A 23,509-nucleotide genomic window follows, 5' to 3' on the forward strand; every position below is an offset into this window, starting at 1 on the left:
ATGACCCTAAGCACACAGCCATGACAACGCAAGAGTGGCTAAGGGACAACTCTTTGAATGTCCTTGAGTGGCCCAGTCAAAGCCTGGATTGAATTTAATCGAACATCTCTGAGACCTGAAAATGGCTGTCCACCGACAGTCCCCATCTAACCTGACAGAGCTTGAGAGGATCTGCAGAGAAAAATAGCAGAAAATACCATCTCTTGGGTACATTTGCTTACACTGATTCTGAGTCTCCCCCAGAGGCCTCCTGTGTGTGTGTGTGTGTGTGTGTGTGTGTGTGTGTGAGAGAGAGAGAGAGAGAGAGAGAGACTGTCAGAGTTTAAGTGCTGTTGAAATGCACTGCCATTTGCCATCTTTCACTCACTCCTGCTCATGCTCTTAAATAAGAGAATAGAGGTTTATTTGCTTACACTGGTCATTGTTACTGGTCTATTTCTTTCGGTCGTCCTCCACTTGTCTCCTTCCTCTCTGATCTTCAGTCTCTCTCCCTTCTGCTGTAGACATATAGTCTGCTTTCTCTCTAGCTTTTTCATCTCTTTCGCTTCTCTGTTTCTTCCTCATGTGTTCAGTAGCCATACCATAAGTACTAAACAAATGGGTGTTTATGGACCAAAACCTAGAAATACAGAATGTAGAGACAGAGGTAGAAAAACTAAACAAACAGAAGTGGAATTATGCAACTTTTCTACTGATAGGGTGTCAGAGCCTACTTTGGACCAGTTCCATGTTTACACCAAAGAAACAATAGTTCTGGAAAAACTGGTTCCACACCAGCCCCATGAAGACCTTTTGAAGTTGGACTTTTGTGGCTTTTAGTCCTTCCCTTTTTGCTTTAAAGCCATCTATATGCTAATGCACTTCTAAAAGTTGACCATCTATCTTTAAGCAGATTTAACTACACAAAGTCTTGATCATCTGGGAAAACAGACCAAACAATATTGATGACTCATGTTGTAATACACTAAGTTTTGTTCAATCAAATGCTCTCTGAAATGCCCCTCCCACTAAAATCACCTGCACTTAGCAAATAATGCCTGTGACATTATTATGTGACAATGGCAACATTTTTGCAAACCAAAATTACATGCTTCATTACTTCACATTTTGCTGCAGTTCCCAGTGAAATGGGCACCAAAAGTGAGTGAAATGGTGTCATAATAAGACATGGTTTTTAAGATCTCCGCAACCTAAAACTTTAGCCCAAATCTCACCAATAGTGTTCAAAAACAAAATGAGAATTGAAAAGCACATTTACTGAAGCAACCACGTCATTCCGTGTCGCTTCTATGGCAGTTTCGCTTCACTTTTGTTTGGAGCGTCCTTGGCAGGGCTCAAGGCTCAGTCTCCGAGTCCAAAGTCCAACACACTATCAGGAGAGCTACCGCGCAAACTAATCATGTTACAATAAGTGTGTAAATTTTTCAAACAATGCATTAGTGTTTTAGGGTTATTGATAAAATAACATAGCAGCGTATCAGTTATAGAGCGAAACATACGTGTTTATAAAGTCATAAAGAGCCATAGTATCCATGATTTGTGGAAAAGTGAAGAAACACACCGTTTTTGTAGCATATCTACTGTTAATTTTATCAGGATACTACAGCAAAATGTAGAAAGTTTGCAAAAATGTAGTTTTAGTACAATTTGTTCTATGAGAAGAGGTTGATAATGTCAGGGTAGGTTTATTTTTGAAAGTCAATTTCTGCATATCTACATACCATGAAGTCTTGGCTACTAAAACACATTTCACATTCACTGAACTTGTCCTGGAAAAAAGATTTTTCAAAGAATAGAGAGGCATTCTTTGACATTATATGAGAAGTTGTCACTATGGAACTTCTCATTAAATCAGTGTTGTAGGTTTCAAGTGAATATTATTGGGGGGTGACAGGGTAAACTACCAAAACAAAATGTAAGTGTCTTTTTACATCTGCACCCATGTTAAACAGCCTAATATAGGCTTGTCAGCTAAATGTATGTAGCACATAACTTTTCAAATAAACAACAAATATAGAAAAGGTTAAGTACAGAAATATTGTAATTAATAAATTACAAATTTATGACATGTAAAAAACATGGCAAACCTGCCCCAATAAAAAATGTGAGGCATTTAGTAAAATGTAAATGTCTGCCTTCATAATATAGTTGAATCTTAAGTGCGGTTTGTTTGCTGGTTTACCCAAGAGTAAGAAAATAGGGTGATAGTGAAAATGTACTTTTGAGGATAGAATTTGTCAATTGATTCTAATTAAACAAGGTTTGAACTAGGTGTTTGAAACTAACGTACAGTCCAGAAAACACATTTGTGTAATTGGAATTTTGACACCAAATCGTTACTGAGATATATCCTCTGTGACAAATTGCTCTGGTCTCCCCTATAATTAAATAACTTCTAACCATCAAAGCTTGTGTTGGAATAAAGTTGCTGAAAGATCTTATTTAGGATGTAACGATATGTTCTCAATACTAGGAGATTTGCCATGTTTGTTTTTGGACAGATTATGTACTTCTACATTCAGAAGTCTGAAGTCATATGAAATGTGGGCTGATTCTGAGAGCGCTAGAAAAGGGGTGTAAGGGACCGTAATTGATAAGGAGGAGCGAGGCAGAGAGGTGTGTTGGAAAGATATCTGCTGTTTGACTGTGCGGTTTGTTTTCGTGTCTTTATGCCCGCCTCTGCTACCATTAAACAATCTTATCTCTCTCTGCTTATCATTCCCTTTTTCTCTCTCTCTCTCTCTCTCTCTCTCCATTCTTCTGTCATTTTAAAAGCAGGATGTTGTGTGATTTGGCGAGGGTGCTAGAGCTGGGCTGTGTCCCAACATCTACCTTGTCCGCCCCATTCTGTTGCCATGGGGAATGTGTCCTCTGGGTTTTACTATTGTGACAATTGTGCAAGTTACATTGCAGACGGACTGTCTCCCACTGCACCTGTGATGCTACACTGATTTATAGACTAGTTACTGAAGAGTGTGTGCATGTTATCAGCAAGGTTGTTATAGTTTATTATTTTTAAAGTTGTGTTTTTACTTCTAAATTTGATTTAAATTTAGTTTAGTGTCAGATTTAAAGCTAATGTGTGTCATTTTTTCAATGTAATTTTTTTTTCTCGTATCCCAGCTTAAAATGCAGTCAACCAAAAGTAAGCCATTTCATTTAAAAGTGCATCACTGTGGCTTTATAGTTGAAATATTTGCATTATTTTCAGTGTATGAAGATGTTTATGAAATAATAGTTTTAGTTTCTTATTAATAATAACCCTTTACAGCACTATGTATGTGTGCGCATGACACCAAGTTAGCATTCCATCTCAAGTACTGGCCTTTCTGTTCTTTTTATCCCATAAGTGTGTTTGTGTGAAGATGTCAAACTTATTGGTGCATTGAGAGCACTGAGAGTTTAACATGTTTGAGCCGTGACCTGACCTCCTGCATCATGACAAGCTGTATTTGTCTTCAGAAAACCTGAGGTTTGAATATGTTACACGTCCCTTTAATTGCCTTGCGATTTCACTGATGAAAGGTTAGTTTGTTTTCATTTTAAGCGATTCTCTTAACTATCACAATCGAGACATGTTTGTGAAGACCTTTACTGACAGACCAGGCATAGCTGCTTCCTCTTTCAGGAAAAGAGGAAGAACATGGCAATGTAAATGAGAAGAGTATCTGATCTACTGGAAGAACAGAGAGGGACAACGAGAGGGAAACTTTTGGGGCTTTTTCAGTGGCTTGTTCAATAGTTGTTTTTTGTTTTTTTTTTCAATGGCTGATATGGAAATTTGGAAAGCAGGGTGCTGTTGGCAGTTGAATTGAGTAATTCAGTTCCCCTCAAATTAAACTACAAGTAGTTCATCAGAATCAGCTTTATTGCCAAATATGCTTACACATACAAGGAATTTGTCATGGTGACAGGAGCTTCCAGTGCACAACAATACGAATATAGCAGCAAGACATGGATAATTAAAAAAATTATAATAAAAAAATAATAATGATAAAAATAATTATACATATACGTACATACACTCAGACACATACCTTCATTCATACCACATACACACACACACACACACACACACACACACAGTGCAAATCTATTACAAATCCGTTATATAAAGAATAAAAATACAGTATATTATGTACAGTGCAATGTATGTAATGGCAGAAGAGGATATGTTGGATAATATAAATAGACTTAACTGTGTATTGCACATAATTTTTGCTCAATGGAGCAGTTTTAACTGTTTATGAAACGGATTGCCTGAGGGAAAAAACTGTTCCTGTGTCTGACGGTTCTGGTGCTCAATGCCCTGTAGTTCCTGCCAGAAGGCAACAGCTCAAAAAGGTAATGGGCTGGGTTAGTGGGATCCAGAATGATTTTTACAGCCTTTTTCCTCACTCTGGAAGTGTATAGTTCTTGAAGGGGGGCAGGGGGCAACCAATAATCCTCTCAGCAGTCCGAACTGTCCTCTGTAGTCTTATGATATCTGATTTCGTAGCTGCACCAAACCAGACAGTTATTGAAGTGCAGAGGACTGATTCAATAACTGCTGAGTAGAACTGTATAGTAGCGCCTGTGGCTGGTTGAACTTCCTCAGCTGGCGAAGGAAGTTCATGTAGTTAACTATAGACATGTTTCACTATTGTTTGACAACTAGAATTAAGTAGTTTTAATTTATGTATGGTATAATACATTTTTTAATTATGGATGTATGGTTAGTTGATGGTTGGTTTGATGGATGGATAGATGGACAGTTGGCTGGTTGGATGGACACAAATAAATGGATAGGTGGATAAACAGACACTGTGGTTAATATGGATGGATGGAGGGGTATATGGATGAATAAATTGTTAGATGGATACAGAAACTAGATGGATGGATGAATGGATAAACCAATAAATGGATAGATGTTAGACAGATACTGTGGTTGGATGAATGGATGGATAGTTTGTTAGATGGATACAGAAACTAGATGGATGGTTGGATAGACAGATACTGTGGTTGGATGGATGGATTGATAGATTGTTAGATGGATGTATACAGAAACTGTAGATGTATGTATGTATGTATGTATGTATGTGTGTATGTGTGGATGGATGGGTACAGATACTATGGATGGATGAATACAGATACTATGGATGGATGAATACAGATACTATGGATGGATGAATACAGATACTATGGATGGATGAATACAGATACTATGGATGGATGATTAAATGGATGGATAGTTTGTTAGATGGATGGATACAGAAACTGTAGATCGATGAATGGATAGACTGATACTGTGGATGGATGAATGGATAGACTGATACTGTGGATGGATGAATGGATAGACTGATACTGTGGATATATAGACAGATACTGTGGTTGGATGAATGGATGGTTAAATGATGGATAGATTATTAGATGGATGTATACAGAAACTGTAGATGTATGGATGGATAGATAAATGTATGGTTAGATGGATGGATGGGTGGATACAGATACTATGGCTGGATGGATGGATTGTTAGATACAGAAACTGTCGATGATGGATAAATGAATAGATGTATAGACAGATACTGTGGTTGGATGAATGGATGGTTAAATGATGGATGTATACAGAAACTGTAAATGGATGTATAGATAAATGAATAAATGATAGACAGATAAATAGATGGATAGACAGGAAATTGATGGATTGATAGTCAATTTAATGATTGCAAATTCAGATATACCAAAAATTGTATAAATAAACCTATTAATATATAGATATTATAATATTTCCTCAATCACTGAAAAATATTTAAAAAAGAAAATGTGTACTATCCATTGACAAGGTCTGTAGTACAGTTTGAAACCGATCAAACCACTACTGTTGATCAGACCTGGCCGATATATCGGTCTATCGCTAAATGGAATAGAAAAATTCCCTTGTGTTTTCCTATCCTCTGTGACCTTTTAATAGCAAACATCATTGTGAAACCTCCAAGCATACAAAGTAAAACATCTTGGCAGTGTTGTCCCACATCTCTGTATATCTAGAAACCCCCGTACTCAGTACCTGAGCTCTGGCCAGTAAATGTTTAGCAGAAGTGCTGCGTTTCTGTCCCCACTGATATGAGTTGTGCAGTGAAGCAGTTATCAACAGCTTCAGCCATCAGTATGAAATGATGCGTTCAGAGGCTGTTCAATGATTTCTTTTGTCCCTGGAGTGTTTTAAACGATTCTAAGAGTTGTACAGGGAGGTCCATGTGTGTATTCTCTGGACAAAATGACTCATGTAATGAAGCATGTATAAGCAAGCAAACCAAATCAAATTAAATCCTTTTGATAGATCAAACAACGACCCTAGAGCCACCTGAATTTTTTTTAGAGATAATATGCCCCTACACACTATCCCATTACATTTATTTTGCCTTATTCTGGAAAACATGTTACTTTATAAGAATAGACATGCTGAGATGTTGTTTTTAAAGTCCCCATGATATCATAATTTGAGTTTTTTGGCTTTTACTCTGTATCTGTTAGCTTTGAGGTCAACTATTATGCTTGTGTGCTCTTAGATCATGGTTCGTGACTGTTATGTTGACTAAAGGTGATTTGGTTTTTAAAACAAAATACAAGGCCTTCAATATATCCTGCCCCAACTTCCTGTTTCAATAGGATATGCAGTATGTTTATACAGGAATAAAAATGCTGTCAAACCATGGGGACTTTAGAGGCTGTCCAGTAACTGGGTTTGTTTTTATGGATTAGTCATTCAGGCCAGGAATGTGATACTTATCTTGAGAGTTGATGGGCTTTTTTTGTGTGCCTGGATCATCATCCAGATCCCCATGACTGTCTCAACTTTTATTAGTCTGTAATGAAAGTATCCATAAACTTCCTTCCTATTTTTTGTTTCTTTTTTGGTTCTCAGGCGCTGGCAGCCAATGCAGGTACCGGATTTGCAGTCGCAGAGCCTCAGGTGGCTATGTTCTGCGGTAAACTCAATATGCACGTCAACATCCAGACTGGCCGCTGGGAGCCGGACCCTTCTGGATCGAAGACCTGCGTTGAAACCAAAGAGGGAGTGCTGCAGTACTGTCAAGAGGTAAAATCATGTTGCACAATTCAAATATCCATTAGGAAAGTAGTTTAAGGGCAGGTAGTGGTTAAGGCTCTGGGCTAGTAATGAGAAGGTTACTGGTTTAATCCGTGAGGGAACCTATCACCATTGTGCCTTTAAAGCAGGGCTGTATTGGGCTAAAAGATTAATTAGCTCGTTTAAATTTATACTTTTACGCACACATAAAAGTATGATTTTTTTTATAAAATGATTTTTGCTGCAGTGAATTGTCTGTGGGCATTTCTGAGTCAAAAGCTCACCAACTTTTAGAAAGTTATCTTTAAGTCAAGCATTTAGATACTCGCAGACTTGCAGGCAAACAGAATAATATCTTGCGTTTTAATTAGCCACGTTTCCACTATCGGGACAAATGAGGGCGTGCTAGTGCATGCCAGGGCCAGTTGCATTTCCACTGTCACTTCCAGGGCTTCATGGTGCTACCACTGGGCTCTCTCGGGGCCAGTGGCCTTTGGCCTGTTGATTACCTTTTGGGCCTTACAAGGCCAACTGGGTAGTGAGGGGGAGGGGTCAATATCAAAGGCAGAGTTACGCCAAACTTGCCTGTTTGTGTATCCAGCGCACAGTGGTACAATACAAATATGTTAAAATACACTATGGGCAAAATGGTGCCCAAAAAAATAACTTTCCATCGTTTGAGATCATGTACTGTGTGCTGGAACATCATCCCACTGTTTGTGGAGAGACCACTCGGGACACCATGGCAATTACTGTCAATGCTAACTTATCTTGTAAGCTAGGTAATGTTTAGAGTTTTATAAACTTGTTATTCTTGATAACTAGATTCGTTATAGCTCAACTTCCCTCTTGCCTGTGAAATGGGCAGGGTGTGGGAAATTGGTATCAGAGTGGCGTGTTAAGGGCAGGCTTTAGGGCAACTCTGCAGGGCTATTGGCCTGATGGTGGGAATGCAGATTGATTTTGGTCTTGCAGCTCGAGGTCCGAGGGTATTGGCCTCAGCTGGCCAGTTGATACCCTTGGCTTACACTGGCACGATAGTGGTGGCTATTGATCACCCCTCATTGTCTGCTGCTCTTGTTTTTGCATGCAGTGCATGAATATTTAGTTTGTGGATCTTGATCGTGGTCGCACGACCAGCGTGCAGCACAGAGGGAACATTACCTCGACCCTGAAAATGTGTCCGTAGTGCTTGAGATTTTGTGGAAACAAAGTAGATATCAGTCTCCTTTTACATATTCATTGTTGCACCGCTGTTAATAGGTATCGTGTGTGAATTTCCCAATGCTAGAAATTAAACATCACACATGTGACTTGTTTTCGAATGTTATAATTTTTAATTGAAAATATGAGCAAAACTGTTACACTGGACAGTAGAGGTGTAAATCTTCACTGGCCTTTGAAGATTTGATTACGATATAAAGAGTAACGATTCGATTACAAAAAAAAAGAAAATGTTCGATCATCTCATTCGATCTCTGGCACCCACATAAGCACAAATAAGTTTAAACTTAACTCCGAATGGATTCTGAATTTGAGAAACAATTCTGAATCGTTGGAGCAAGAATTGTGACATTTCTTGTAAAAAAAAATAATAAAATATTGATGACATATTGTTTGCAGTGGCATGTACAACGTTTGTCCAATAAAATGCTCCTAAAATACCATCGGCTTCCGACTAGAAATAGTAAGTAGGAAATCATGTTTTTTTTTTTAAGGGATAGTTCACCCAAAAATGAAAATTCTCCCATGATTGACTCACCTTTAAGCCATCCCAGACGTGTATGTCTTTCCATCTTCAACAAAACTGAAATGAGGATTTTTATAAGCACATTTCAGCTCAGTTTGGCCATACAATGCAAGTGAATGGGTGCCACAACACTGCTGGCTATTTGACAGTTCAAATGTCAGATTTAGGCAGCATAAAAGTAATCCACATGACTCCAGTCAATCAAATAATGTCTTCAGAAGCAAATTGATAGGATTTTATTTAAAAAATTAAATCAATAATTAAAACTTTGAACTTTTAAAAAGCTTACTGCCGGCAGTCAGAGCATTACTGTTGCGTGATGTAAGCCTGATTGCGCGTTCATGCGAGAAATCAGAAGCATGCACTTTAACAACAGAGGAATGAATGTCATGTGAGAGTTTGGTAATTTCAAACAGTGCTGGTCAGAAATAACAATTTAAATGACAAATATTTTAATTATCGATTTGTTTCTTACACAAACCTATCGATTTGCTTCTGAAGACATTAATTGATCAACTGGAATCTTTTATGGATTACTTTTATGGTACCTAAATATGCCTGTTGGACTGTCAAACAGCCAGCAGTCTTGTGGCACAAATTCACTTGCATTGTATGGACATACAGAGCTGCAATGTGCTTCTGAAAATCTTCACTTCGGTTCTGCTGAAGAAGTAAACACATACACATCTGGGATGGCTTAAAGGTGAGTTAATCATGAGAATTTAAATTTTTGGTTGAACTAATCCTTTAATACTATTTAAAGAAGGCCACTTTCAAAAAAGTCAGTTTGAGATGTCCTACCTAAACCCAAACAGTCAAATGCTTTCCCAAATTTGAGAATATTAGAAAAGTTATCAAAACTGAAATGGCACCAACATGTGAATCCAGTATTTACCAATAATGGAAATAAATAAAAGTTTAAGGTCGTGAGAAAAATATTTTCAGGCAAGTGAGGTGTATGTCCAAACCTTTGTCTGGTAGTGTACCCCAACCAAGAAAGATCATCTGTATTCGTCAAACCTTTTCATGGGGTCTTTAACCTCAGGTTTGCTTAGGGTGCATTGCCGCTTTAATACGTTCATACTACCATTCAATGGATATATTGCATAAAAGTCTCAGAAAATAATTGCACCAGGCCTATTTGTGTGACAGTACAATAGTATTCTATATTTATTACAGTACACTTTTGGGTTTAAGTGTTTTGCTCAAAGGCACAATAGTGGTTGTTCATAGATTGTTTCATCGATCCAAAGTTGTGTTATTCCTCTGAATACCATCCACACTAACAGATCCTTTCCCTTCACTGAATAAAAAAAAACCAATTGCTATCATTCGTCAAGACACAAAAAACAGCAGTTTCCTCTCTGTACGTGATTTTGAGATTGCTTTTTATCGATGTCTTTTTAATGACATTGCAGGGGATAGTAAATCAAGTGTTAGTTCTAATACTTGAGGAGATAGAGTCTGGAGATTGTGAAGCATGGATCTCTGCTTTCTGTTCAGACTGAAGATTGTGTCTCCGGTCTCTTCCTTTTTAGATGTATCCTGAGCTGCAAATCACAAATGTGGTGGAAGCCAACCAGCCGGTCAAGATCGAGAATTGGTGCAAGAAAGACAAGAAGCAGTGCAAGGGACACGCCCACATTGTGGTCCCCTACAAGTGCTTGGGTGAGTTGATTGACAGGCCTGTAGTCTGTTTAAACAGGCAATTATCCAGAATGTCCCATAGGGTTAGAGACACCATTGAGGACGTGAGACATCTGAGAAGCCAGACTGACAGTTTAAAGTGACAGGGTTAAGTTTAAACAAGGCATTAAAGATTGTTTTAAAAGTTTACGTCAGCTCTCACACTTCAGTGGCTGAACTGGAGCTTAGGTTACTATTATGTGATGGCTGGTGGCTCTTTACAGGTACCTGTACATAAATATAGCATTTTGGCAATCTTCTGATGAAAATTGCAGCAAATTTGCCAAAAATGAACAAAGTTTTTTGGCAAATCAAGTTTTTAGGAGATGCAAGTTCAACTAAACATGAATATTGGTTTTGTATTTGCTGCAGTGTTGAGAAAGCTACTTTGAAACAGAGCCTCCCAAACTAGAAGCTGCTCATGATTTAATGTAGCTCGGCTTCAGTCTCAGCTACACTTTTGAAAAATGTATTGCTAAACGGAATAACAAAAGCGAAGATATTTAAGGGACAATATCTTAATCGGATAATCAGATTTATTTATAAGTATTTGGCACAAAGATGATTATTAATCTTGAGCAGATACAGTGAGTCCACATTATACATCTTTCATTTAATCCTCAGGATACTAAGCATTGACATTGATGTATTATCTTAATTCCTGTTCGTAAGTGTTTTTAGACAGCCACTGATTATACAAATCTTGGGGTGAATGTTATCTGACTTTAGCAAACAATGGCTGTCAATGGGAAAATCTCCTTTTGGGGTAAATTTTGTGTAACTGTAGCAAGCTGTGACATTCAATACGCAATTTTTCCAAACAAAAACTGTTGCGAGACAGTTCTGAGTGTCAATTGCTGTTATGTGCATAATAACAGATTGTTTTTGTTTTTTTACAGATCTGTTAGGATATATACATTTTTATTAAGTTATTTTAAGTCATCATTTTTATTTGTATAGCACTTTTCACAACACACATCGTTTCAAAGCAGCTTTACAGGAAATCATACATTAACAGAAAGTGAAACTGTAATATCAATAAAGTCTTACAATCATCATTGTGTAGTTTGATTAAATATGATTGCGAGTTGTGTATAGAAAACAAATCATAAAAAAATTATTGTATTTATAACCTCAGTGAGCAAGCCGATGCGACTGTGGCAAGAAACACAAAACTGCATAAGATGTTGGTTAATGGGAGAAACCAGGCTCACTGTGGGGGCCAGTTCCCCTCTGGCTAACATCATGAATATAATGCCAATATTAGTTATTTGTGTGCAGTGCAAGTCATTGTTTAAAATTAGTCAAATAAGTAAGCGTTAAGGTCCAGAGTTTTAAAAAAAATTATGAACCGTAAAATTAATGACTAATGCCTTTGAAGTTCATCCTGGATTAACTGCAGTTCACATAAGATGCAATATCCTTTGTTAATTGGCTGATGAAGGCTTTTGTTGGCAGTTAATTGATAGTCTATGTATTCCATTTCAAGAATGTAGTCCATCATTAGACTGAGGTGATGCAGGAAGAGATCAGTGAGGTGCATCACAGTTCAACCTGCAGGTCATTTCGGTGAGGTATGGGTCTATCCTAAATCCAAGGTTCAGGCAGTGACATATGACGTATCCCATGTAGAACAGTTTGAGTTGGCATCGGTTCATCCTCTGAAGTCAAAAGACTGAAGTCATGTCTGGATGGTATCTTTTACCGACACGTAGCAGTTGAGTCCGACACAAGCAGGAACAGAGCTGGATCTGGCCAGCTCTGATAACCTGGAATATGAATCCTGGTTGAAACATGGAAACAAATAGAATAATATTAGCATGGATGCCATTCAATTTTATGCAGTGTTATAGATCATTGATCTGGTTCCGGCATAACCATTTTAAATGGTTATATATAACTAAATAGTTATTAGAAATAGTATTTAATTAAAATAGTTTAAAATGTTATTTACTTGCTTTAAACAAGCATTGCAATACTTCTAAGCTGGATCTCTAAAGGTCTAAACCAAAAAAAAAAAGAAAATGTTTTTTTATTTGAAATATTCAAAGCAAATGTTATGGCGTAAAATGAAGAAAAGACAGGGTCCACTGGCGGGTCCAAAAGGGGGCTCTATAGAAGTTTACACTTAAGGTTACACTTAAATGTTGAACTTAAATGTTCATGTCTCCGATTACATAAGTCAAGCATATGTTATAATTTGAAGGCTTAAGCTAGAACTTTTCATAGATGGCTATCACTTTTGCATTTATTTTAAATAAAATAACAAAATATGGCCTGAAATTCTCATCGCAAATCAGCGCCACCTCGAGGTCATGTGGTAGAAATATTAATGTGAATATAGAAGTCTTCAAATAGTACTTAAATGGACAAAAAATATATTAAATGAAAGCTCTCATTATCAGGAATAGGATTTTATAGTATTTTGTTGCCCCAGGACCACATTTTGAAATATTTTCAAAAGGATCCCAAAGAAAAATCTTATTTCTGTAAGACATCAAATACAAACAGCTCTTTTCTGCACCAATCACTTATGCTGTAAGTCCCAATCAGCTAAACGTATCTGCTAACGTTATCTGCTTTTTCCATAGGCAGTTTTCTAAAAAACATGAGCCAGTTTTATTGTCTGTGAGCTTGCTTGTGTAAATACAATGTTATATTTTAAATATCCAGAACAAAATGTACAGTCCAGCAGGAAAATCATGCTAAACAAATAATTGGAAATGTATGTTTTCGACTATCGAAATGTATTTCATCGCAAAGGGGAGAATCTCAGATTTCTAAGGACACCTTGATTGAGCTTCTAGTCCACTCAGAGGCCGAGATATACAATGAAACAATGGGGTAATGCAAGAACTGAAAATTAGACTGCATGTCTATGGACGAGCACATCTACGAGGGCTTAAATGTGTTAGAGCGCCAACTACATTTCAGATATGCATATTGTGAGGGAAGGTGATAGAGGGGGAAACAAAGAAATTCTAGTACTTTCTGCCATCTATTGGAATAAATTAAGAATTTTTGGAGGGAGATGGAGTGAACAGAACCAGAATTACATGCATGCCACTTTTTTTATTCTATTTTTCACAAGACTGTAAACATGTATTTATGAATGAATATGCTTTTTTCTGATTTTTTTTCTGAATTTTTGGCAATTAGTCCACAGTATATGTAAATGGTGGGCTTTTAAATTGGTGTGTGAAAAATTGCAGGTTGCATCCCAAAAATGTTCTAGAGTTGAAAAGTTTAAATACAGTTTTTGCTATGCAAAAGCAGATGTAAACTGCTTCTGTGCAGTATATCAAATGAATGAACCAGTTTGTTTACATTTAGCTGTCCAATCGAACCATTTCACTAAAATGAATCCGCTTTTCCAACAATAAATGAGATGGATTGAGAATCTCTTGTTTCATGGATAGTTTGTTTGCTTATTGTCACAGTTCACTTTGCTGCATATACAATGCAGCAGAAACATCAATGTAGCATTTGTAAATTTGAGAAAAATAGCTTTGTTACTGGAAAAGCTCTTTATTTTAAAAACAGCTGAGCTGCTGTTACGCTACTAAAAATATTGTTAAGCTAGTAAATTATTAGTTAGTTACACCCCAACACTAATCCCACCGTCAGAGTTACTCAACTCTTATTTGCTGTCTGTCTTCACTTTATCTTGCCAACCTTGCTAGGTCAATCTCTCTCAGGAATGTATTTTCTCAAGCTTTTCACACCACACCAGTGTTTCCTGCTTTGCTATTCAGCGGCAAAGCTGCATCTCTGATCAATCTACTATGTCACATCATAGTGATGTGATAAAGACTGTAAATAATCAATGACGAAGTCTGATTCACGAACATATGATTCTTATCACCGGTTCTTTTAATGAATTGGTTTAACATTTAATCGATTTTTACGACAATGTGTAGTTGAAGGTGATGTGTGTAGTTTTGATGATAAAGTATCTTTTCCTATTCCAGCTAATGTTCAGAGACAACCGTAAGCAAGACTTTCGTATAGGTGATTCTTCTGTAATCTGTAAACACTATGGCGACATTTGTTTGAGGATCCCAAACAGCCTCATATAACAACACTGACTCAACCAATGGCATAATTTTGGGGCGGGACTATCTGTTTATTCAACCAATGGCAAATGGGGGGAGTGTTCATGAACTTGTTTTATATTATGTTACTAAAATAGAGTTGTTTTTGTAAGGATTGAGGACCAATAATTAGGAGCAGCTTCCACTAATCCATACACTCATTATAAACTGTTTATCAGAACATGAACACACAAACATTTCAGTCAGAATCTTACTCCACAACTTTCTAACCATGTTTATTATGTTTTTTAAATATTCAGTTTCAATCGGCATTTCCAATTATACTGATCCATTTAAGAATTTTTTTTTTTCTTATGGCCTCTCAGAGGAAAAGCTGCAATGCTGAGTCCCTGTCTTCTCCTCGTCTCTCCTGCTCTGTTTGTTCCTCTCCTGCAGGAACTGATTGAGTTGTGCTTCTTTGCAGACTGAAAAAAGCCATTAGCACTTCTAGCCGACTGTGAAATGGGCAGACTGTCGAAGGGCTTCTCAACTTGGCAGATTTTTGGTGTGTGTTTGAGCTGACTTGGCAGCTGTTTGTGGACATCACCTGATGTCGGCTGCCGTTTGATTGACTGGGTCGGATGGACAGCTACTCAGAAGAAAATCTGGGTTTGGTGTGTAATCTGTAGATGTTTTAATCTACCCACAGCAATACCAGACTCTCTTTATCCACAACTATTTCTCTTCTTACAAGTTGCCATGGAAACCATTTTATTGATCTGAAATGGAGCACTATAAAGTGGATGAAGATATAAAAAAAAAAAGAAATATGAAACTGCTGCAGAACCCTTAACAAAGGCAGATATTTTTAACATGAGTACTGTGTGTTTATTATAATGTAGAAGCGAATCTAAGTCACAGACTGGCAGGTAGTGTCTATCTAATTAAAGGCAAAAAGCCCATAAAAATAATTTGGCTAAATTGTTTCTAATGGCCAGTTTTAGTGTGATGTGGGTGGTTGTCACAACTTTGCTATGCGGTTGCTAAGGTTGTCTGAATGATTTTCTTTGTGTTCCTATGTGATTGCAAGTGTGTCTGGGTGACTGCTAGGTGGTTGCTTACTAATGCAAGTCAAAAGGCACACCCCCAAGATATATATGATATTCTGATATCTAGATATGGCTGGGGTATCTCCTTTAATGGAAGTCATTGGAATTTTGGAACAGTTTTATCAATTGCCACACAAAATTGTAAATGTTATTGCTTAGAAATGAAATGGCACAACTCTCTTTAATTAGCCACATGATTTGAGATATCATTCATGTCCATAGCATAAACTTACGGGATGTGTTTTTTATCAAGTTGGAACATCGATGAAATCCCTAACTCTGAAGTATGAGCATTAGTAATAGTGAGCCTTAACCTACCAAACACCACTAAAATGCACTATCGCATAAAGTATCCAGTCGTCATACTTCAGTAAAGATCTTTATGGAAATTGATTCAAATAGCTCATGAGAAAAATAAGTAAAACTCTGAAAAAATCACAGAAGGCACATGGGCATTTTAAAGTAATTTTGTAGTCAAGTACTCTAACCCCCCCCCACACACACACACACACAAAAAGAGTAATCAATTACTACTAAATTAAAATGTTGGTGAAAATGATCAAGTATAACACAACATAAAATTAATATTTTGCTTTTTTCACAAACGTTACCAAGATGGTTTCAAAATAAGATAACTTCAACAAAATATGCTTTTCTTTTGGGGGAAAAAAAATGAAATGAACAATATGCATTAAACTCAATTTAATGACATTTTAATTCATTATATGAATCCCTCAGCCGGTTATTTAATTATTTTTAATGACTTAAATTTGCACTCACCCAGAGCTTGCATAGAAACCAATACTGATATTAGGGTACTAAGGGTAATGCACAGATGTAAACTCTAGATGAAAAGGATATCACATTTTTCATATCATATATCTTTTCACATGTTGTTATTCAGAAAAACAAGTGGTGAACGTTGGCTTTTTATAAAATGTGCTCTAACTGTGTTCAGTTATTATACCGGTGTGATAAGCTTCAGAGTTTCTTGTACCGCTTCACGTTTCCTTTCCAACATAAAAACAGATACTTATCTATTGGTATGAATGACTCCAACAAGAACCAAATACTAATAGAGTACGATTCGATTAGAATCAAAATAGTACAAGTATTTCCACACATGCCATCATATCTTCTCTTATCCAAAACCTCAACGACATGCATCCACAGTGCCCACCAGTTGACTCAATTGTAACTGGGAGATTTGGTGAGAGATCCAGAGGGAAAGTACAGGATAATTCAGCATTGCCCACAGCAGGCAAATGTGCAAAAGAAAATCAATTTGCAATATGAGAGTAATGTTTTTAATAGTTGACTAGCTGGTGCAGAACGAGCACTTGATCAGTCGATTACTCACGCACATCCCTATGACTAATCACATGTTGTCCAGGGTTCCCCTTGTGATTTTGATTCAGATTCGCTAAACAAATCTTTCAGACCAATTTTCCAACCAGTTCAACAGAAACTCAGTGCTCAAAAGATTTGATCGAGTTGCCTGCAGTTTACATTTGCAGGTGTTATTTTTTTGCGGTGTACATTTGCAAAAGTGGTGAAAGAGTCAAAGTATATTAATCTTCTCTTGAAAAATGTATTGAAGTAAAAGTCCACAGAAATATGTATACCTGAGGAAAGTAGAAATATTCAAAAACTGTACTTGAGTACAGTAATAAAGGTTTTCTATGTTGTATAAACCTCTGCAAAAATGTGAGCGCTAACCACAGTTAATGGTGATTTTCTGTAATAGTCAAGGACTTTGACATTTTCTCTGTCCGTAAAAGCAGTCCTCGAATTGATGTCGGTACATTAAAGAGACTCGCTCCTGTCTCACCTTGCGAGCTCACCTCTTTGTCGCCTCTAGGGTTTACAGCTGTTATTAATGAGGATGTTTCATTGTGATTCAGCAACATTATGCCCTCTGGAGTTTAATTAGGGTGTTTTGTTATGCAGTGAGGTGGACAGCACTTTTTAACCATGTTTTCTTGATAAACGAAAAGAGAAATCCAGAAATAAGGAGGTTAAAATGAGCATGGTAAGTACATCTGCAAATGAATGTTTGAAGAGTTTGAAGAGCTAAAAACAGGGCTCATATATGATCTGTAGTTTTTAACTTTCAAGCACTGGCTCTTTTTTTTTTTTTTTTTTTTTCCCTTTCCTCATTTACACAAAGGTTAATTCCTAATGGGCAGTCAGCAGATGTTTTCTAGTATTTTGTTTGGGTTTGGTTAGTGCTTACCCTGTCACTCTTCAGCCTGATGAATGATACAAACACTGTGTAGTGCTGAGACAAACGACTCTTTAGCTGCCAGGATTGTGCTACATCAACAGCAGTTCTGCCCTTCAGAAACATCAGCAAAGTTCAGCTATACTTGTTCATTTGATTGTAGTTTCTCTTTAGAAAATACAAAATGTTGAGGCAAAAGTGTCTAGTACAGTATATAAACACAATTCTTTCTTGATTTTCTCAAAAATAAACAAATAAAAACATAGTTCTTGCATTGTTAAAGGGATAATTCCCCCCAAAATGAAAATTCTCTCATCATTTACCCACCATCATGCCATCCCAGATGTGTATGGCTGTCTTCTGCTGAACACAAAGATTTTATGAAGAATGTTTCAGCTCTGTAGGTCCATACAATGCAAGTGAATGGTGACCAGACCTTTTTGAAGGTCAAAATAAAGGCAGTATAAAAGTAATCCATAAGACTGCAGTGTTTAAATCAATGTTTACAGAAGTGATATGATAAGTGTGGGTGAGAAACAGATCCTTTTTTTACTATAAATCTCCGCTTTCATATTCTTTTGTTTTTGGCAATTCACATTATTCATGCATATCGCCACTTACTGGGCAGGGAGGAGAATTTATACTAAAAAAAGGACTTAAATATTGATCTTTCTCACCCACAGCTATCATATCACTTCTGAAGATATAGTTTTAACCACTGGAGTCATATGGATTAATTTTATACTGCTTTTATTTGCTATTTGGAGCTTCAAAGTTCTGGTCACCATTCATTGCATTGTATTGACATCTTAATCTTTGAGTTCAGCAGAAGAAAGTCATACCCATGAGGGTGAGTAAATTATAACATTATTTTTATTTTTGGGTGAACTAACCATTTAATATCTTTCAGTGCTATTTTTTTTTCTCAGCATATTTTCATCAACAATATTTCTTAATGAAAACAATTTGATTATAAACATGATGCATCTATTACTCGTCTTCGTTAATGTTGAATATTAAAAAAAAACGTATCAATTAATTTTTTTTCGGTATTTTTATTGACAAGATTTCTGGCTCCAGCTGGTAGTTTTATATCGATGTTGTGGAAGCAGAAAGCTGCGCTTGTCTGCCTTACTGCCTCACGCATCACACGATATCACTGTTTACTCAAGCTGAGCTGCATCACACTGCCTTACAGAACTGTCAGAACATCTTATACTTTTTATACTTTAGCTTGAAAATAAAGTAATGACTGAATTGACACGCTGTTATTTCAGTAGAAAAGGTTGCATTAAAGGAATGTTCTGGCTTAAATACAATTTAAGCTCTATCAACTGTATAATCATGGCTGTGGATTTACCTCAGAAAAAAAATCAACACATCCCTCAGTTTGTAAAAAACAAGCAGGAATTTTTTAAAACAATGCTCTTAATACTGTATATGTGAGGAAATGCATTGTAAAGGGATGAACGTAAAAATATTCACTGTTTCTTAAAGTGTAGCGACAAGACTTAAATTGGCCTATAAATATTAACATGAGACTAGATCACTAAATTTGCTTGTGCACAGTTATAATCAATCTTTCAATTACTGTAATGACCATGTAAAGCCGATTAACCCTCTAACTAATATGTTGATATGTGCAAGGACATTAAAAAGATGAACAGTAGTCCTTCCACTAAAATGATGTAGACAACTTGTGTGGTGGTAGCATAGTGGTCTAAAGCACATAACTGTTAATCAGAAGGTTGCTGGTTTGATCCCCACAGTGCCACCCCCATTGTGACCTTGAGCAAGGCACTTAACGCCAGGTTGCTCTGGGGGATTATCCCTGTAATAAGTGCACTGTAAGTCGCTTTGGATAAAAGCGTCTGCCAAATGCATAAATGTAAATGTAAACTTAACTCAAATAACACACATTATTGTACTGAAGAATGATGAGATTCGTAAGGAATTTATTGATTCCAACTCCTCTAAATGATTCTGGTTCCTTAACGGTTCCAATAACAATTATTTTAGTACTTTTGAGGAAAAATATTTGGAAATAATAGATGTAGTTAATATTGAATTTACTTCCCTTAGCATGTATGTTTTTTTTTTTTTGTTTTTTTTTTGCTGTATAGATTCAAAAGAACCGGCTCATTATAGTGATTTGTTTGGGAATGTTGAAGAATGTTTCAGCTCTGTAGGTCCATACAATGCAAGTGAATGGTGACCAGACCTTTTTGAAGGTCAAAATAAAGGCAGTATAAAAGTAATCCATAAGACTGCAGTGTTATGGATTACTTAACGGTTCCAATAACAATTATTTTAGTACTTTTGAGGAAAAATATTTGGAAATAACAGATGTAGTTAATATTGAATTTACTTCCCTTAGCATGTATGTTTTTTTTTGTTTTGTTTTTTTTTTTTTGCTGTATAGATTCAAAAGAACCGGCTCATTATAGTGATTTGTTTGGGAATCAGACTATTCTGGTCGTGCTGTAGATTCAAAAGAACTGGCTCATGAGACTTATTCATTCGGTAATCAGACTACACTGGTCATGCTGTGCGTTTCCCACTGGTTATTCAAAAGATCCGGCTCATAAGAGTCATATGTTCATGAATCAGACTAATCTTTATGCGCTGTATGTTTCACAGTGCAGATTCAAAAGAACCGGCTCAAAAGTAATTTGTTTGGGAATCGGACTATACTGTTTGCGCTGTATGTTTTTGCTGTAGATTCAAAAGAACCGGCTCATGAGTCATTTGTTTGGGAAGTGAAATAGCAGTTATGATGTAAAAAAAAAGTAGTTATAGGATAGAAATAATAGGCATGTGATGTAGCCTACAATAAACCTAATGTATTCTAAACATGACGCGCACACAGAATAAAAGATAGTTTAACCCGTTAAGAAGTCAGCACCTGGTTTAAAAATACATTTCCAAAGCTACTTAAGCATATATTTTTTTGATGAGCAAAATGAACATGTCAACATGGTCTGGTGAAAGACGGGACTGGAATCACCTGAGGTGGCTATCCTGCCCTTGAAAAAGCCTGCACAGTGGAAAAATAACGTACAACCATGCACAGATATAAAGAAGACTCAAATGTGAAAACATCCATAGGGACTTTCGAACATTTGGAAATCTGCCTCCTACACCACCGAAGTTATTTCATAACTACAGTTGAAGTCAGAGGTTTACATAAACCTCAGCCAAAAACATTCAAACTCAGTTTTTTTTACAGTTCCTGATATTTTATCATAGAAAACATTCCCTGTCTTGGGTCAGTTAGGATCACTACTTTAAGGATGTGAAATGTCAGAATAATATTAGAGAATTATTTATTTCAGGTTTTATTTCTTTCATCACATTCCCAGTGGGTCAGAAGTTTACATACACTTTGTTAGTATTTGGTAGCATTGCCTTTAGATTGTTTAACTTGGGTCAACTGTTTTGGGTAGCCTTCCACAAGATTCTCACAATAAGTTGCTGAAATTTTGGCCCATTCCTCCAGACAGAACTGGTGTAAATGTGTCAGGTTTGTAGGTCTCTTTGCTTGCACACACTTTTTCTGTTCAGAATCAGAATCAGCTTTATTGCCAAGTATGCTTACACATACAAGTAATTTGTCTTGGTGACAGGAGCTTCCAGTCTACAACAATACAAACAATACCAAAAACAGCAGCAAGACATAGGTAATTAAAAACAAAAAAGAACACAAAATAAATAATTATACATATACGTACATACACTCACCTTCATACATACCCACATACACACACGTAGTGCAAATTTAATACAATCTGTATATAAAGAACAAAAAACTGTATATTATGTACAGAGCAATGTAAGTAATGGCAGAAGTGGATATGTTGGATAATATAAATGAAAATTAAACTGTGTATTGCACATAATTATTGCTCAATGGGGCAATTTAATTGTTCATTAGATGGATGGCCTGAGGGAAAAAACTGTTCCTGTGTCTGACGGTTCTGGTGTTCAGGTGTTCTGCCCAGATCGGATTGAGGTCAGGGCTTTGTGATGGCCACTCCAATACCTTGACTTTGTTGTCCTTAAGCCATTTTGCCACAATTTTGGAGGTATGCTTGGGGTCATTGTGCATTTGGAAGACCCATTCATCTCAAGACATCCTGGCTGATGTCTTGAGATGTTGCTTCAATATATCCACATCATTTTCCTTCCTCATGATTCCATCTATTTTGTGAAGTGCACCAGTCCCTCCTGCAGCAAAGCATCCACACAACATGATGCTGCCACCCCCATGCTTCACAGTTGGGATGGTGTTCTTCGGTTTGTAAGCCTCACCCTTTTTCCTCCAAACATAACGATAGTCATTATGGTCAAACGCTTCGATTTTTGTTTTTTATCAGCCCAAAGGACATTTCTCCAAAAAGTAAGATCTTTGTCCCCATGTGGTCTTGTAAACTGTAGTCTGACTTTTTTATGGTGGTTTTGGAACTGTGGCTTCCTTGCTGAGCAGTCTGTCAGGTTGTGTCGATATACTGTGGATATAGATACCTGTCTACCTGTTTCCTCCAGCATCATCAAAAGGTCCTTTGCTGTTGTTCTGGGATTGATTTGCTCTTTTCACACCAAACTTCATTCATCTCTAAGAGACAGAATGCATCTACTTCCTGAGTGATCTGATGGCTATGTGGTCCCATGGTGTTTATACTCATGTACTATTGTTTGTACAGATGAACGTGGCACCTTCTGGCATTTGGAAATTGCTCCCAAGAATGAACCAGATTTGTGGAGGTCCACAATTTTTTTTTTTCTTGGCTGATTTCTTTTGATTTTCCCATGATGTCAAGCAATGAGGCACTGAGTTTGAAGGTAGGCCTTAAAATACATCCACAGGTACACCTCCAATTCAGTGAACCTCCTATCAGAAGCTAATTGTCTAAAGGCTTGACATAATTTTCTGGAATTTTCCAAGCTTCTTAAAGGCACAGTTAACTTTTGTGTATATAAACTTCTGACCCACTGGAATTGTGATATAGTCAATTAAAAGTGAAACAATCTGTCTATAAAACCATTTTTGGAAAAATCACTCTTGTCATGCACAAAGTAGATGTCCTAAATGGCTTGTCAAAACTATAGTTGGCCAACACCAAGTCTGTGGAGTGATTAAAAAATTAGTTTTAATGACTTCAACCTAAGTGTATGTAAACGTCGTTTTCCTGTATGCGCCACAAGTGAGAGGGAAGAAGCATGCGCAGCCTGAGATGAAATGAAACTTTGTATCTGCTCCAGATATTCTCTTTTTAAAGTAATATTTTTAATATTAATTTTATTTAAAATATTTAACTTTTTTTTTTTAAATCCCCTTTTCTCCCATTTTGTAATGCCCAATTCCCACTACTTCATAGGTCCTTGTGGTGGCGTGGTTACCTCAATCCGGGTGGCGGATGACAGTCTCAGTTGCCTTCTCTTCCTCGACAGTCAATCTGGGCATCACGTGACTCATTGTGCATGACACTGCGGAGACTCGCAGTATGTGGAGGCCCATGCTACTCTCTGCGATCCACGCACAACTCACCACGTGCCCCATTGAGAGCACGAACCACTAATCATTACCACGAGACCCCATGTGACTCTACCCTCCCTATCAACCGGGCCAATTTGGTT

The 23,509-nt window shown here is 37.0% G+C and overlaps 1 protein-coding gene across 4 annotated transcripts in view; it reads left to right on the forward strand.

Moving 5' to 3' along the window:
• LOC127661436 (amyloid beta precursor like protein 2-like) overlaps window positions 1-23,509 on the forward strand; it is a 91,983-nt gene that overhangs the window by 37,248 nt on the left and 31,226 nt on the right. For all 4 annotated transcript variants that reach the window (XM_052152148.1, XM_052152150.1, XM_052152151.1 and 1 more), the window contains exons 2-3: window positions 6,905-7,078; window positions 10,358-10,487. In XM_052152148.1, the coding sequence (XP_052008108.1) occupies window positions 6,905-7,078; window positions 10,358-10,487 (304 nt within the window). The remainder of the gene's footprint in view (window positions 1-6,904; window positions 7,079-10,357; window positions 10,488-23,509) is intronic.

The sequence above is a fragment of the Xyrauchen texanus genome, chromosome 21, assembly GCF_025860055.1.
Source record: "Xyrauchen texanus isolate HMW12.3.18 chromosome 21, RBS_HiC_50CHRs, whole genome shotgun sequence".
Classification (NCBI taxonomy): domain Eukaryota; kingdom Metazoa; phylum Chordata; class Actinopteri; order Cypriniformes; family Catostomidae; genus Xyrauchen; species Xyrauchen texanus.